This window comes from Candoia aspera, chromosome 6, assembly GCF_035149785.1.
Source record: "Candoia aspera isolate rCanAsp1 chromosome 6, rCanAsp1.hap2, whole genome shotgun sequence".
NCBI classification, from domain to species: Eukaryota; Metazoa; Chordata; class Lepidosauria; order Squamata; family Boidae; genus Candoia; species Candoia aspera.
The window spans coordinates 94,653,541-94,668,247 of NC_086158.1; the positions used below are offsets into that span (position 1 = coordinate 94,653,541).

The following is a 14,707-nucleotide window of genomic DNA, read 5'->3' on the forward strand; positions in this document are numbered from 1 at the left end:
ATACCATAAGTAAACTCCTAATAAACTATTGTTTTCCTTGCTCATTCTTCTTTCCTTCTTGAGTTGGCTTATTTAGAGATGTTCCTTCAGCAACAGATCATGCTGATGTGCTAACTAGTGACTTGCACTCTCAGGGAAAGATTTTATCTACTCAACTCCCATTTTATTCATGCCGTCACACACACTGCTCTCAGACACCTTACTCACAAATAATTGCCATCATGGAGTTGAAATTCCCAATGTTGAAGCACTCTCTTGCCACATCAATGAAAAATTCTACAATTCTTGTTCGCTGCTTTTTCTTCACAACCTGAAACATTAAAAGGATGTTAAATGAGAAGAGGGGAACGATACTAATACAACAGAAATATTGAACTAATTGCAGAGCCAAAACTGGATGAATTTCCTTTTTCATGGAAACCTTCAGGTTTATGCTGTAAGTTGAGTTTCTCCTTCTCTGTCTTTTAGGAGATCACCAAAATCCTGCATGTTGAGATGTTAGATGCTAGTGATCCCCTGCTTTAGGTATTCAGTGTCGTAAGAAACTCTTGCTATGAACTAGCAAGAATTTAAATAACGTCCTTCTTTTTTACATGAAAAATACTCCGGTGAGCTAAATACTGAAAGCATTTAAATACTCTATCCTTAAAGATAGAAACTGCCAAATATGTTGACCTGAAGAGAACAACTTCTGAAAAGAGAAGATTGTTTTGATCCTGTAGTGTTTGATTATGACACTGAGAAGCCATAATCCAACTTTTTGAGTGTCATACTTGATACAGAATATATTCTACCCTAAAACAAAGCATTATTTGCTTCAAATATGTGAATAAATGAGACTGTTAAGCTTAAAAGCTGATTTGATTCTCCTTAATTACAGCTGCAGTTGAATTTAGGTTTGGATTATCTCCTGATTACATATTTTATCTCATGAATCCCCCAAGGGTCTCAAGATGATATTTCCTCCCAGTGATGCTGTTAGGTCAACAACGACAATTATCCTGTAATATACCTAGAATTTTTTTTCTGCATAAAATATGGGCAATTAGCTGAGAGTGAGCCAAAAGCCAGGCAATGAATTGCATGTCTGACCATACTCTGTTTGACTCTCTGATGTCAGAGACAGTCAAAATGATATACATGATGCATGGATATCTACAACAAGCACTTAATTTTCTCTATTTTTTTTTTTAAAGATCATGCCCCGCGTGGTAGGTGTTAGAGCCAGGTAAAATTCTACTGCCTCATCTGGACCCAAAGGAGCAAAGAACAAGAAAGAGCTGTGTGTCACGCTGATGACATTTCACTCTGAATCTCATCATGACCTCCCTCAGTGGTTCCATGTACATGTTGAAAAGTACAGAGGATAAAACTGAGGCTAGTAAATTTCCATAGGGTTGAGCTGAAATTGACTCTTGTTCCATTTTTTTGCTTGCCACTAGAGTTAAAGTCTCACATCGAAAGAGTTTTTGCCCACAGCAGATGTCATTGATGGGTATGATATCCTTGTGATTATGGCGTGGTACCTGTCAGCCAACAATAACCCTTACCCTAACCAATTTTGGGGGAAAAAAAGGAACAAGAGTCTTGAAATCCCCCCTAGTGCCATGTGCTAAGGATGGGCATCTTTGTGAGAATGGAATTGTTTTGAGGTGGTTCCACCCGCACTGGGTTTGGAGAACCTCTGGGGAAAGATATCATGCTCAGTATTACTGAAAGCTGCCAAGAGGTCCAGACCAGGGTTGCACTCACTCTAACTTTATCCCAGTAAAGACCATTCAGTAGGACAACCCAAATCGATTCCTCATCTCTGGATACAGTTGCATTCTGGTTTGTGTGGATTCCATCACCCAATCTGGACTTGAACCAAACATTTCCCCCCATCCTCAGTGGGTATTTTTGGTGGGGGAGGTGTTCAAGTCAGCCTTGAATCCTGATCTCTGGCCCAAAGTCACCCAGTTGGTTGCATGCAGCTACATGCCTTAGGCAGGACTAGAACTCACAGTCTCCCAGTTTCCAGCCTGATACTTTTATCTAGTACCCCAAATTGGCTCTTCTCCTTTGCGTAGCTTCATAGTATTCCACTACATCAGAATAAGTGATGTTTGAGAGATCAGAATATTATAACTATTCCTTTTGACCTTTCAAAGTAACTGGATGGTATCACCAGAAAGGGTGTTTTGATATGATTTGTGGGTGCTTAAGGATGGAATTGGGACCTGAAGATGTCTGAGAAGCAAGGCTTTTCTGTTCCCATTCTATTCCCACAAAACAGCAAAAATAGCTCAGCTTTTTGTTACTGATTTTTGGCACCCAAATGGCCACATTTTGGTACTGCAATTTGTGGCTTTTTTCTAGAGGTTTTTGCCTTTTGAAGACTCTTACTTTTGAAGGAGAGAGAAAATCATGCCACTGAAATTCCAAATTTGGGCAGCCCAGTCGCAGGGGAGAGGAAGAGCAAATGGGGGAGAGATTGCATGGAGTCTAAAGATTTCACTTTCTTGCACTAATATTGCACAGCATTGCCCTGCTCCGGTATCATGCAATATTGGATCAGTGTATGATAACAGCAATGAAGCTGAAACCTTGCTGCTTGGAAAACAGGCAAATCATGCCTTAACTCTCCAGCATGAATCGGGTCTAAGTAGCCTGAGGAAGGGCACAGCAAAATAAAGTAAGAAAAGCAGATTTAAGGTCAACAAAATGTTCCTATAACTTTGAAATCAATTATCCTCAAAACAGAGACATTGAACTGGTGAGGGGGACGTCCATCCTCCCGTTCCTTTCTCCTGTGGATACTTGCCTTACAAATCTCTGTTGCCACCAACATACTGAGGCAGTTAAACCAATTATCATAGGCTTCGAGATTGTACGTCTTGGTAACATCACTTCGGCACTGAAAAATTAAACGCCCGCTGTTAGAACGGAGTCAAAATGATGATGATGCTTCCATCAGCACTTCTACACAGTAAATCCAACTTGGGTTTATTTTTAGTTTCTTTATAAAAAAAAAGATGGATGTCTTCTAAGTAGAAAACTGCTTTTAGGAGATTTGAGAATGTGAAGCAGTGATAGGATTCTCACAGTCTAAATGGGCACCCCATGTATTGCTTTGGTAATTTTGTGGAAAGTGTTCCATCCAACTAGAAAAATGTTTCTGAATTTTTGGCACACGTAAAATGTGTTTCTGGCACCCCTTTAACAAGGAATGGCATATTCTGAGTAGTGAGGCATGTAAAAGTACAAAAATATCCCAGTTTTATGGAACACTTTTACTAACCAGACTTGTCACCATTAAAAAAAACAAACCGAATTCCAAACTCTTAGTATAAGCATCTATTTGGAAAATTTCACAACAGAGTGCTCAAAGGGGCAAGTATATCTGAGCATTATCCTTGTGCAAGGAGGGAGGAATTGTCTGCTTTCCAGGTTTAAGAGAAAAGATGAAAGATTCACTGCGTAAACTCGGCTACTCATATAATGGATGCAGGGCCCCAATCTAAAATTAGTTGTTCTTGCCTAGACCATGCATTTCCTCCTTTCTGAGATAAGAATTGATTTTACTCTCGAAGCACAGCTAAACATGTAGCATTACAAAGTGTTTCTTTGCCTGAGTCTTTGGAGAATACAATCCAAGGTAAGGAGTCCTTCTGTGAATTATGATATTTAATCTCCCAATCTGGTATGACATCCCTGGAGAATTACCTGGCCTCTAAATTTTGCAATTGCTAAATTGCAGGGAAAAACTGCGTAAGTTGCCTGCTATGTCTTCTCCCTGCCATATAGGAGCTACACATAAATAAGGACTATTGTGGTATCTAGAAGTATATAAGTTGTGTTGAGCATGGTCTAAAAGAAAGAAATGAGCATGGTTGTCCTGCTGTTAAGTCTGGATTATGAGTCAGAATGTTCTAGATGCCTTAACTGGCAAGAAGAACAATAGCTATATACTGCCTTATCTCTTAGGGAGCAAAGATAGAACTGTCAATAGTGTAGCTTGTTTAACAGTAACATATGCCCCCAAATAATTGAACTAAGTGTTAATGTCCTTGGAACCATTAACTACTAACATTCCACTCTCAATAAAACACATTGCTTGCCACGTGGCCCTCACAAGTTGGCCTTTTTTCACCATTCATTTGTAAATCTTCCGAACTATTTAGCCAGTCAATCTTTCTATTTCCCATGTTTACTTTGTTCAGATTTTGTAACCCACCTTGTGGTTATCCAGGGAGTCCATGTGGCTGACTATTTGCATGAGATCTTCTGGATAAATGTTGCTTACCCTCTCCTAAACACGGAAAAGATGGTCAGGATTACAATGAGGTGAAGAAGAACCTGATGCAATAGGTGTGCTTTTTGGCCCAGTTCTTAATTAAAATTCATTATTAGTTATTAACTTAGGTCAGTTCTCTTTGGACTCGATAAAAGAGAAAACTTGTAATCCTTCATGTGGTTTTTGTCAACCATGTCTTCACAATGATCTCCTTTGAATTTTCTCTTTAATAACCCCTATGCAGTGCTGTGGAACGGGGAAATTTTATTTATTTTATTTTATTTTATTTTAATTTATTTATATGATTTATATCCTGCATGTTTTATATATATATATATGAGTTATATATATATATATATATATATATATATATATATATATATATAAATATGTATAAATACATATACATATACATATACATATACAAATAAAAAAACCATTTGGGCTAAAATTCAGCTGCTTAATTTTAATGGAGCTGCAATTAAAATGGATGTATTTTAAATGAAGTATTTTTTTTAAATGTAAAACTTACTTAAAACCATAAAACCCTTTAAAATTGTAGGAATGATCCTATCCAGACAGAAAGATGCAAATAGATGGAAGAATAGATATGTCTTAACTGTTGCCTGAAACTTGTATGGCATAGCCCCAGCCCTAACAAGATTCTTGAAAAAGCTAGAAAGTTTTTTTTTTTTTTAAATCTAGAAGCCTTACCTATCCCTGAGTAAGGGTAAACGACTATATTGGCTGGGGAAGTTACCTAAAGTAAGTTAATTAGGTCTGGATGATTAGGGGCAGGTGCAATTTGGGAGTTTGGAACTCTTTGTTTTAAAATATGTTTCCATACTATGTCAAGGGAGTCCCATAGTTTTGAAGCTCTTCTAGCCTCAAAATGACTTGAAGCTGTATCTATGATCCTTTGACAGCTATGTTCCTAGGAAACCCTGTGAGATGGTTAGCAGCTATTAAAATTATGTGTTGCATATTAAAAAAAAAAAAGGTAAATCAGCCCAACACCTATACAGCAGAAAATATTAGCAAAGTAAGAATATACAACTATATATACTAGAAGCAAAGTGTTGTTTAAAACCTAGCATTTTTTTAGTTGCATTGGCTTAGCTGTTTTTCATTCTACAAATATTTGAGAGGTAAAGAGATAGAAACTGACAAGTTACATACACTTTTGGTATTTTTAGTACTGGCAAAGTCATCATCTGTCTTTGCACCCTTTTCCTCTTCTCTTGAATAATCTTTCTAAAACAGCTGGTCTCGAATCTGAAAATTTGGCAGGTGGACACTTGCAACATCATTAAAGCAAAAAGGGAGAAGTAAAGGCTCACTCACCAATTCAATGTGTGTTAGCTGCTGTGCAAGGACCAGCGGGTCACCGCAAACACTCAGAATGTCCTTCTGTGACGACTGTGGCTTAGTTTTAAGGATTGCACCTTTGTCAGTCACAGGTTGACGAAACTTCTCTCTGATCTCTTGGTACTGATTCCGGGCAGCAAGGGCCATCAGCAGATCCTGCGTCATCTGGCTGATAATCTTCTTGACTGTTCCATTTTCCTAACCCGTAAAATAGAATAGTTTTTCTTGTTGATTGAGAACTGGTAAATTATTCTTAGGCAGAAGAATGCTTTAAAAAATTGCTAATGGGGAGTCTAGAATTCAACCTCAAGCAAGCTTTTTTTTCCTGTCAAATTTGCTTAGGGTTCTCTGGTGAATGAAGGCCACCACCATGTATCTATGGGTTTTCACAGCTGAGAAATGTTCAAGGGCTTCAAAATTTTTGCTTGCATTCTTCCCTAGCTAAGAAATGGTGCTGCATTATATTTATAGCTGAAGTGTCTGTTTTCAAAGTACATAGCAGTAGGGCTTCACTACCACACAAGGAAGAACGTAATGCTTAATTGACTTCAAGAAGGCTGCCGAGCAATTCTGCAGTTGGCCACAAATTTGCTTTTACAATGGCTTTGTTGAGCTTGCCGCAAGGATGGACTTTGGCCACTGACCATGGTTACTTTTGTTTTAAACTAGTTATCAATGTTTTATATGCTTGTATAAATAAAAACAAGTCTTTAACTTGTTTTTATTAGATTGTTGCCTTAACTATTGTGAACTGCCCAGAGTCACTTTGGTGAAATAGGCAGCCATACAAATCAATCAATCAATCAATCAATCAATCAATGCTCTTCTCTGACGATCAGTTGGGAACACTTCTAGCAGTACCAAGAAGGTAGAAGCCTTACAAACAAGCATTGAGCTGCCAAGGTGTGGGACAGAGAAAGTGTAGGACTTTGTAGCAGAAAGCTCACTCCTTGAGCCCATCTCCAGATGGATGGAAGAGCATAGGGAAATCCCAGGGGTAGTTGGCTACATTGGAAAATAAAAAAAAACCAAAACCCCTTTCAGGAAGAAGGCAGTGGGAAACCCCCTCTGTATTTTATTGCTGCCAAGGAAAACAATCCTCGTAGTCCTCAGGAGCTAAGCTTATTTGAAGGAGTCCTTTAGAGGTGATCTGAAGTAGGCAATTGTCATGAGCACTGATGGTGAGCAGGAGGGGGCCCCTATCCAGGGGGGGAGAAAACATGCGTAGTAGAGAGAATTTGAGCTGTCATTCAAAGAGACACAGATCAGACCCGCCTTGACTTTTGGGGTTTATCTGTCTGGGTTTTCTCACGCTTCTTCAGTTTGTTAGGATTTTCTGTCTAATGTAGCAGTAATAAAACACTAGGGACCTATTCCTCGTCTCAGCGTGGTTCCTGCTTGTTAGGACAGCAATGCGTATTCTGTTAATATTTTGAAGTAGAAGAGCGACCTGTTGACTTGAAGGTTGAACATGCACAACTGAATATGTCTCACATCTCTCTGCATGATCTTGAATGCTCAAACTGAAGTTCCATTTCATGGCTTCAGAGAGAGGGAAGTGCATGTGATGCCCCCCTCCCCTTATATATACGCCACACCAGTCTTAAACTTCCTTACTTGAAATAAACTAGGTTGAAATCAGTGGGCCTTATTTCTAAGAAAACCAGATTTTTTTACAATTTGTGTTTGCAAGAATATTAAGACAAAACTAGAGACTCAATATGGGATACAACAGTTGCATTGAATATGGTCGTTCCTGCCTTAATCTTTTCTTTATATTACACTGCTAAGGTGCAGGACAGGCCAGCTCTATCTGTTTAAAATCCTGAAGGCTCTTCTCTCTGGCAGCATTCATGTGACATTTTTAACCTGGTCACCCAATTTAACCCATGTTCTGAATTCTGATGAAAGCTTGCACACAAAACTAACCCAACAGACTAGGTTTGCACCTCACAGATAGCAGAAAAAAGCTAACCAAGATTACCTGTAGCTAGGTACTGCATGTTGCATGCCTGTATCTGCTAAGGCTTTACCTGACCTGGTTAAGAATGTGTAGTGAATATAGTCACTCAATGGGGATGGGTAAAAGGGATCCTGAAGGAAGAATGCCTGCACTTATGTATACATATCCACAGGTAAAAGAACCATTAGCAGTTACATCTTGCACTCAACACCCTAAAGGCATTCAAGATACAATTCTTAGATTGTGTGTTATGTCTATACCAGCCTAAAGATGGGAACCTCTTTCCCCTAAGTCTATTACTGCTGCTGGCAAATATTTTTAGGTAAGGCAAAAGGTAAAGAACTACATTAATATTCATTTTAAAAGGGAGGGCACTAGCCGAGCCTTTTCTTGTACTGTTCTGTGACCCGGTTAATCTTCAATAACTAGGAAGGGAGATTAACTTCATGAGAGTTAACACCCAAGGACCTGGCCAGTCCCAGGTATGACTGAATAGGAATGACAGAAAAGTTACCACACCGAGGTGCTCAATTTTTTAAAAATTATTTACTAGTCAAACTGGTTATCAATGTAATATGTAGCCTGGTTTAAGTCCTGCTGTAGAAAGGCATTTCCCGCCTTCCCATCCTGGAGACAAATTCTAGCTTCATAATTAGGTCTAACCAGTTGTAGCATTGTAACTGGAGGATTAAGGTGCATTTTCCTTGATGATGTAGATGTTGACTCCTTTTGCAACTTAATTGGGATCTCAAAAACATGGTAATGAACCTTGGTAAACCCCTTTGTCCTGCTTGCTTAGATCTGAACGCTTCTTGAGGTTAAGTGTTTTTGCCCAGAATGAGACTTGAAAGAACAAGCAGAGGCAATAATGCGCTTCCTTGTTCCTAAGATCTTGGGCATGTGCTGCATTTTTGCTTGCTTAGGCAGGAAGAACAGCAACAACAACAACAAATCCCTTCATGTCGTACTAGAGACTCCAGGACAAACCCAGCTGATGTTTCCATGTCAGCAAAATTCTTTTTCCAGAGCATCAGAAAAGATTAGAATAATAGAAAGCCTTAAAAAATTGCTTGGTATGCTTTTTTTAAAATCTGAGCACATAACTTTAAACACAAAAGGAATGACAAGTGGCAGTGAGGAGACTCATGCATTGCTTTACACAATCATCTGCTACTTTGGCTGAGAAGACAGCCTTGCTGAAACAAATATGGGGCTGGATCAAAACACACTGTGCTGTTTTAGCAAGCAAGAGGAGAGACAGCATTTCTAAAGCATCTGATGTAAAAACAAAACAGTCCCTGCAAATAACAATTTAAAAGGCCTATTGTCTCACAGAGGAAATATCCAGCTTTAATCTTCCTCTATTGTGCTAATTTGCCACTTGCAAAGGCTGCACACAGGAGCGTTCAGCAGTTCTGATCCTCTTTCTGCAGCTTTGAAAGACTAAATTTCATGCATTTCTGCTCCTCCATAGAGCAAGGATTCACATCTATGTCCCTATGATTCCTTGAACATCTGTTTTTTGGGCGGGGGGGGGGGACATGTGCCAGCAAGAACTAATATTCAGTTTTGGCCTGAGTAGTATTTTTCAGAGGGCCCTTTGACATTCATCAGGATTCCTGAACATGCCCACTGAGGAGCCCATTGGATTGAATTGCCCATGGCTTTAAATTGAAAAGGGCAGAGACTTATCTCTCCCACTTTGGGCATTATATATGGGGTGGTCAGGCCACATGACCCTGAGCACACTTATTAGGGCTGTGCAGTGCTTCAGATTTGAAGGCAAAGAGGTCTTTTGGGATATAAAGAGGTGTGAATGTTGCTCCTGTCTGCGAGATGCCCTGATTTCAGCATTGTGGACTGATGCTGTATTCACACCTCTGTGTGCTCTGAGAGCACCTTCTTGCCTTGAATCTGAAGCACTGCATATTCCTAACATATATCCTCTTCCAATTTTAATTATTTTTAATGAATTTGTGACTATGATCCTGGTACTCTGTATTTTGGAGAAAAATCATGTAATTATTTTTTTATAATAGTTTATTATTAAAAATAAAATTTAAAAGGCACAGGTCCACACAGTAATCCTGGCAACGTTACAGAAGTGGCTTTCCATTGCTTGATTTCAGGATGCTTTTGAGTTTCCAGAGGATCGACAATTCTAGAATTTCCTATTGGTCTCCCATCCAAATACAACCTCTTTTAACCCTGCTTAGTTTTTTATTGCCACTTGTCTGTCATCACCTCCCTGGGCCTTTTTATGATACCTTTTCTTTAATCAGATGTAATCTTACCAACTGGAGGCATATTTGAAGAAGTAGCAAATTAAACAAGAGTTTCCTTCTAGTATACAGCTTTTGAAAGCATGTGCTTGCATGTATTTCTAATAATCAGCAGTATGACCTTCACCATCACTTCTAGCCCTCCGGATGTGACATTCAAGTAAACAGCCTTGCTGACGAATTGGAACACGTCCGGCTGACAGTACTTTTAATAGTTAAGTGTCACCTTTAATCATCAAAGGTGCTCTCTGCTTTACAGATGCTAATTTTTTTTAATAAGCAGATACTCAATTACTCTTAAGGCTTTATGACCAATCTCAAAATATATTGTTTTTTGTTTTTAAATAGCAAAGTCCTCACTATCTTTACATTTCTCATTGCTTAATAGTGTGGTGCATGCTTCAAAAATGATTTAGTCAAAACACTTTGGACCTCATATGAGTGTGAGCACAGCACCTCTGATATATTTATTGAAGCAGCCTGACCTGCTGGGGGAGATTTGCTTGGGACAAAAAAAAAAAGTTACATTAAAACAGTGTTTCTCAACCTTGGCAACATTTCCCCATGCTGGCTGGGGAATTCTGGGAGTTGAAGTCCACATACCTTAAAATTGCCAAGGTTGAGAAACACTGCATTAAAGAGTAGATCCTTCAAAGCAGCAGCCAAAAGTTGGGCTCCTTTAATGAACTGCAAAGAGGCACTTATTCATGCAAGGTCTGGAGCCCTTCCTCCAAATTAGAGTGTGGAGAAAGATTTCTGGCAAAATCTTGCACTAATGACTTTCCTCCTAATGGGAGTGCTGTTTTGAATTCTGGCCACTGTTTTTCCCATTTCTAGTTTCTTCTTTGTCTCATGCCTACTAGGAAGGGAAGATTAGGGATCTATGAAGTCTTATTCTATTTAGAATGATCAATTCGAGCTTCTCTCTTGGAAGCGAATGAGCACCGCAGCAGCAACAGTGAGTTAGGGAGTGGTAGCAGAGAGGCTGTTTGTTTCCAGAAATGAATGGAAGAGAAAGGCAGAAATCAGACCACAAGACAGGGCTGTATTCCCACAATAAATAAATAATTGTTGCTATCAAGAGTAACACATGATATTGTTTTGGCAGTTGTTCAGCTCTGCCACAAGGCATCCTTGAACAGGGGAGGGACAAGCTGTTCTCCTCTAGTTTTGCTATGTCTTCAGATTTGGAAGAGGAAAATGCTTTGGAAAACATGGGTATGCACACGAAGATGCTTCAGAAGTGCTCCACATCCCAACTGCGTAGGGCAAATTACAGTCAGCAGTCATTCTGTCTCAGTGCAGCTTAAGAAATAAATCTATTCCTCCCAATAAATATCCTTGCTGTGACAAGTTAATATATGCGTTGGTGGCAGTGAGCATTTTTTAAAATACATTTTCACCACTCATTCTTTTTTCTTCCTTACCTCATCACACTGTGTGATCCTGTGAGCAATTTCCTTTAGCTCCTTCATAGATTTCTCATCCTGGAAGTCATACGGAAATGTTTCAGTCCATTCTTTCAGAAGCTGGATTATCTTTGCTGCAAAGGCCTTGAGCTTTGCCTAAACGAGAACATGGGTAATCAATCAGTGAACCAGAAATCTTCCTAAATGTGAATTTTGGGTAATTTGATGATGATGTTCAGTGCCAAATCTTTAAATCATCATTTAGAGGGAGGGGGAAAGAAGCAAAGCAAAGGTTAAATCTATATTATGCTAAAGCCTAAGCTGGTCTTCTATATCAGCTTTGTTTCCAAATTTGTTTATAGTGAGAAAGATTGTAGGTATGTATAAATGCTTGTCACAGCATCCTCCCAACACCCTGACTGAGTCAAAAGAAAACCTTATAGCTCAAAGACACATAAAATTCATTTTGACATGCCAAGAAAGGATTTGAGGGCTCATGTCTAAAAGCCCTGGCAAAGCTAAGCACAATGTTACACACCTGGGAAGGATGATCCTTGGGGCTGTCTTAGCTTAAGCATTTCAACTTCTTGAAAACCAGTACAAATATCACACTGGTCCCTGAGTTTTGACAGTTTCAGCATTTCCAAATGTGTGTGCCTGTGCATTTTTTTATATCAGAGATTGAAAGGCATCAGCCACATGCATCTCTGGATAATCTGGGTTGTGGCCCTTCAGAATTTGCAGTGGGATTCTGGTTTTTAATTTGGAGAAGGGGGGGAAAAGGGAGTATTGACTTGAGGTCAATCATGAGAATTATATTTATGATTAATTAAGTTTAAATGTCAATGAAATGAAATCAAATTTAATTTTTGCCTTAATCTCATTATTTTTTATAGTAGGGGCCCCCAGCACAGGGGCATCAATGGTGGGGAGGTTCAAAAAAGTCTGCATGGCAACAACTGTGCAATCAAAGCCCTGTCCCTTTTTTACAGGAATCAACGCAACAGGAGGTGCGACTTTGTATGGTTGCAGCCTCCATCTTGACCTTTTTGACAGCCCCACTCCTGTGAATGGACATCCCCAGCACACCAGTCAATGACTGGGAAAGATGGGATGGGAGAATTTCTTGGCCTAAAGAAAACTGCACAGTTCTACCTTGTGCAATAAAATATATAGAGAGATAATTCCTCCAGCTTTATTGGACATTAGCTTGAATTCAGAGATGCTCAGATTTCAGTGGGACATTATTGGAGAGAGTTGGAGAGAAATATCCTTCCTTATTTATTGAGTCAGTCAACCATGTCCTGGAGGGTGGGGACTTCCTAGTCCTCCCTTGCTCCCAGGGCATTTTATTCCTTGCTCCTAGTGCCCATTGTTGTCATAACTTCATCCTGTTTCTTTATATTAGTATGGATGGTTGAGTATTAATTGAAAGCTAGTTCTCAGGGATGGGAAATGCTTAAATCTTGTTCTGAGAGGGAGTGGAGATATTTCTCTGAATGAAACTGTGAGAAGCAGGGACTTCCTTTGTTCACCCTTCTAATCAGATCAACTGAAAAGTTTGTGACTGTTCCTCCCTTCTACTAAAGGGGAAGGAAAAGGGATTGTTCCTTCTGTGGTGTGCCCCCTTGCCTGGGAATGTAGAGAGTTTAGGAGAAAAGGAAGATGCCTTGTTAGAATTTCCTCTACAAGAGAATGCTTGGCCTAAGTTAGGCTTCTGCTTTAAAAAAAAAAAAATCCAGAAATTCTTCATTGAACCTTATCAAATGAAAAGGTTTTTTTGAGTGAGACTCTGAATTTAGCTCAATTTTTTGTCCCTTTGTGGATACATCCATGTAGTCTTCCCGGCAACATTATGGAAGAGGTTTACTTCTGCTACCTATTAAGATGTTCTTAAGACATCCCATTTAATCAGCCCACAAGCTTGGTGTTCTCAAGTTGGTTAGTTGCCTCCTACTGAGACACAGGAGACTTGGGGATTTCATTTATAAGTGCCTAAACTGAAATTCTGGAAAATTTCAACCAATCTCTCAGGTAACAGGGTGAACCTCATCTAAATGTCCCTTTCGTCCTAAGGGGGTGGCTACAGGGAGCTTGCCCCTCCTTCCTTCTTGTGGCACCCAAAGCTTTTGACTTTGGATGACATCATCATCATTGGCAAATGAGAGGACCTGAAACTCCTTAAAACACTGTGTGCCCCCAAAAGTTGTATGCCTCTTTGCTGAGGCAGCAGGAACATACAAAGGGAAACAACATATTGAGGACTTTGTAGGGGTACAGGGTGGCAAGGAAGGAAAGGTGATAGAACATTGTCCAATCACCTTGTTTTCTTCTCCTAAATTTCCAGGGATCAGGTTTAAACTGAGCTACTTATCTCTTTCACTCTACTAATGTAGGCAGCATCTAGAATTTGGGTGATCTCAAAAAATCTTTGCAGTGTCAGACTTGATTAGTGATTGGATGGGGTAGACCAGGTAGTTAAAAAAAGCTTAAAAAAAACACCCTAGAATTAAAACACCCTAGAAGAAAAAAAAGGGCAACTGAGATTGTTCCTAGGAAAATAACACAAATATGTCCATGGAATCACCTGGAATCCAGCTCAATTCAAGGAGTTGTTTCCTGAAATAGCTGTTCCTTCTGCATTTGATGACTGGCAGATGAATATTAAAGTCAATAACATCCATGTGCATTTGTAAAATAGCTTCAAATTAAGTGTAAATATGATAGGAGACATTGCCTTGAAACATATCAAACTCTCAACTGAGATTTGACATTTAAGAACAAGTCAGATGTTTGTTCCAGATTTTGTTACAAATCAGTTCGTTGCAATAAGGAAATGTTTTAAAACAATTCTGTTTATGTATAACAAACAGGAAAAAGTGTGAATATACTAACAATATTCCTCCATGTTAATTGTCTAGGATATGTGCAACCCAGCTATGTTTAGTGTTCTATTCTTTCAGCAATCATATTGATTCTAGTTTAATATTATATTATGGTTGTTTCCTAAGTAAGATGGATTTCTTTTTGTTTTCTCTTTAGCATTCTTCAGCAGGGTTCACAACCCACTGAATATGTAATAAAGCTGGGGATTTGAGATTTCCACTTGTCAAATAAACCAGCAAAAGTCTCCCAGGTTGATCTGAACAGCACTAAAGTTTGTTTTTAATCTGCCATCTTGTGATTTAGAACATTTTCTTTGAGATTTTGCTAGTTGCTGGTGACATTAATACAGGAATGATAAATAGTTTAGCACATAACCACAACATGGGACTTCCTGCCAATGTTTCTACTCACACGCTATCAACCAGCTTTGATTTTATAGAGTGTTTATCCTGATATTTTATACTGTCTGTGGTGTGTGTGTAAACCTTCACTATCTTGCATTGTAGTCACTTTTGACTGACGT

At 39.1% G+C, this 14,707-nt stretch overlaps 1 protein-coding gene across 2 annotated transcripts in view; it reads right to left on the minus strand.

The window, feature by feature from the left end:
• Positions 1–14,707, minus strand: part of RASGEF1A (RasGEF domain family member 1A) — a 70,481-nt gene that overhangs the window by 8,923 nt on the left and 46,851 nt on the right. For both annotated transcript variants that reach the window (XM_063307713.1, XM_063307712.1), the window contains exons 4-8: positions 11,317–11,454; positions 5,621–5,842; positions 4,217–4,291; positions 2,804–2,896; positions 208–310 (exon numbers count right to left, since the gene is read on the minus strand). In XM_063307713.1, coding sequence (XP_063163783.1) covers positions 208–310; positions 2,804–2,896; positions 4,217–4,291; positions 5,621–5,842; positions 11,317–11,454 — 631 coding nt within the window. The remainder of the gene's footprint in view (positions 1–207; positions 311–2,803; positions 2,897–4,216; positions 4,292–5,620; positions 5,843–11,316; positions 11,455–14,707) is intronic.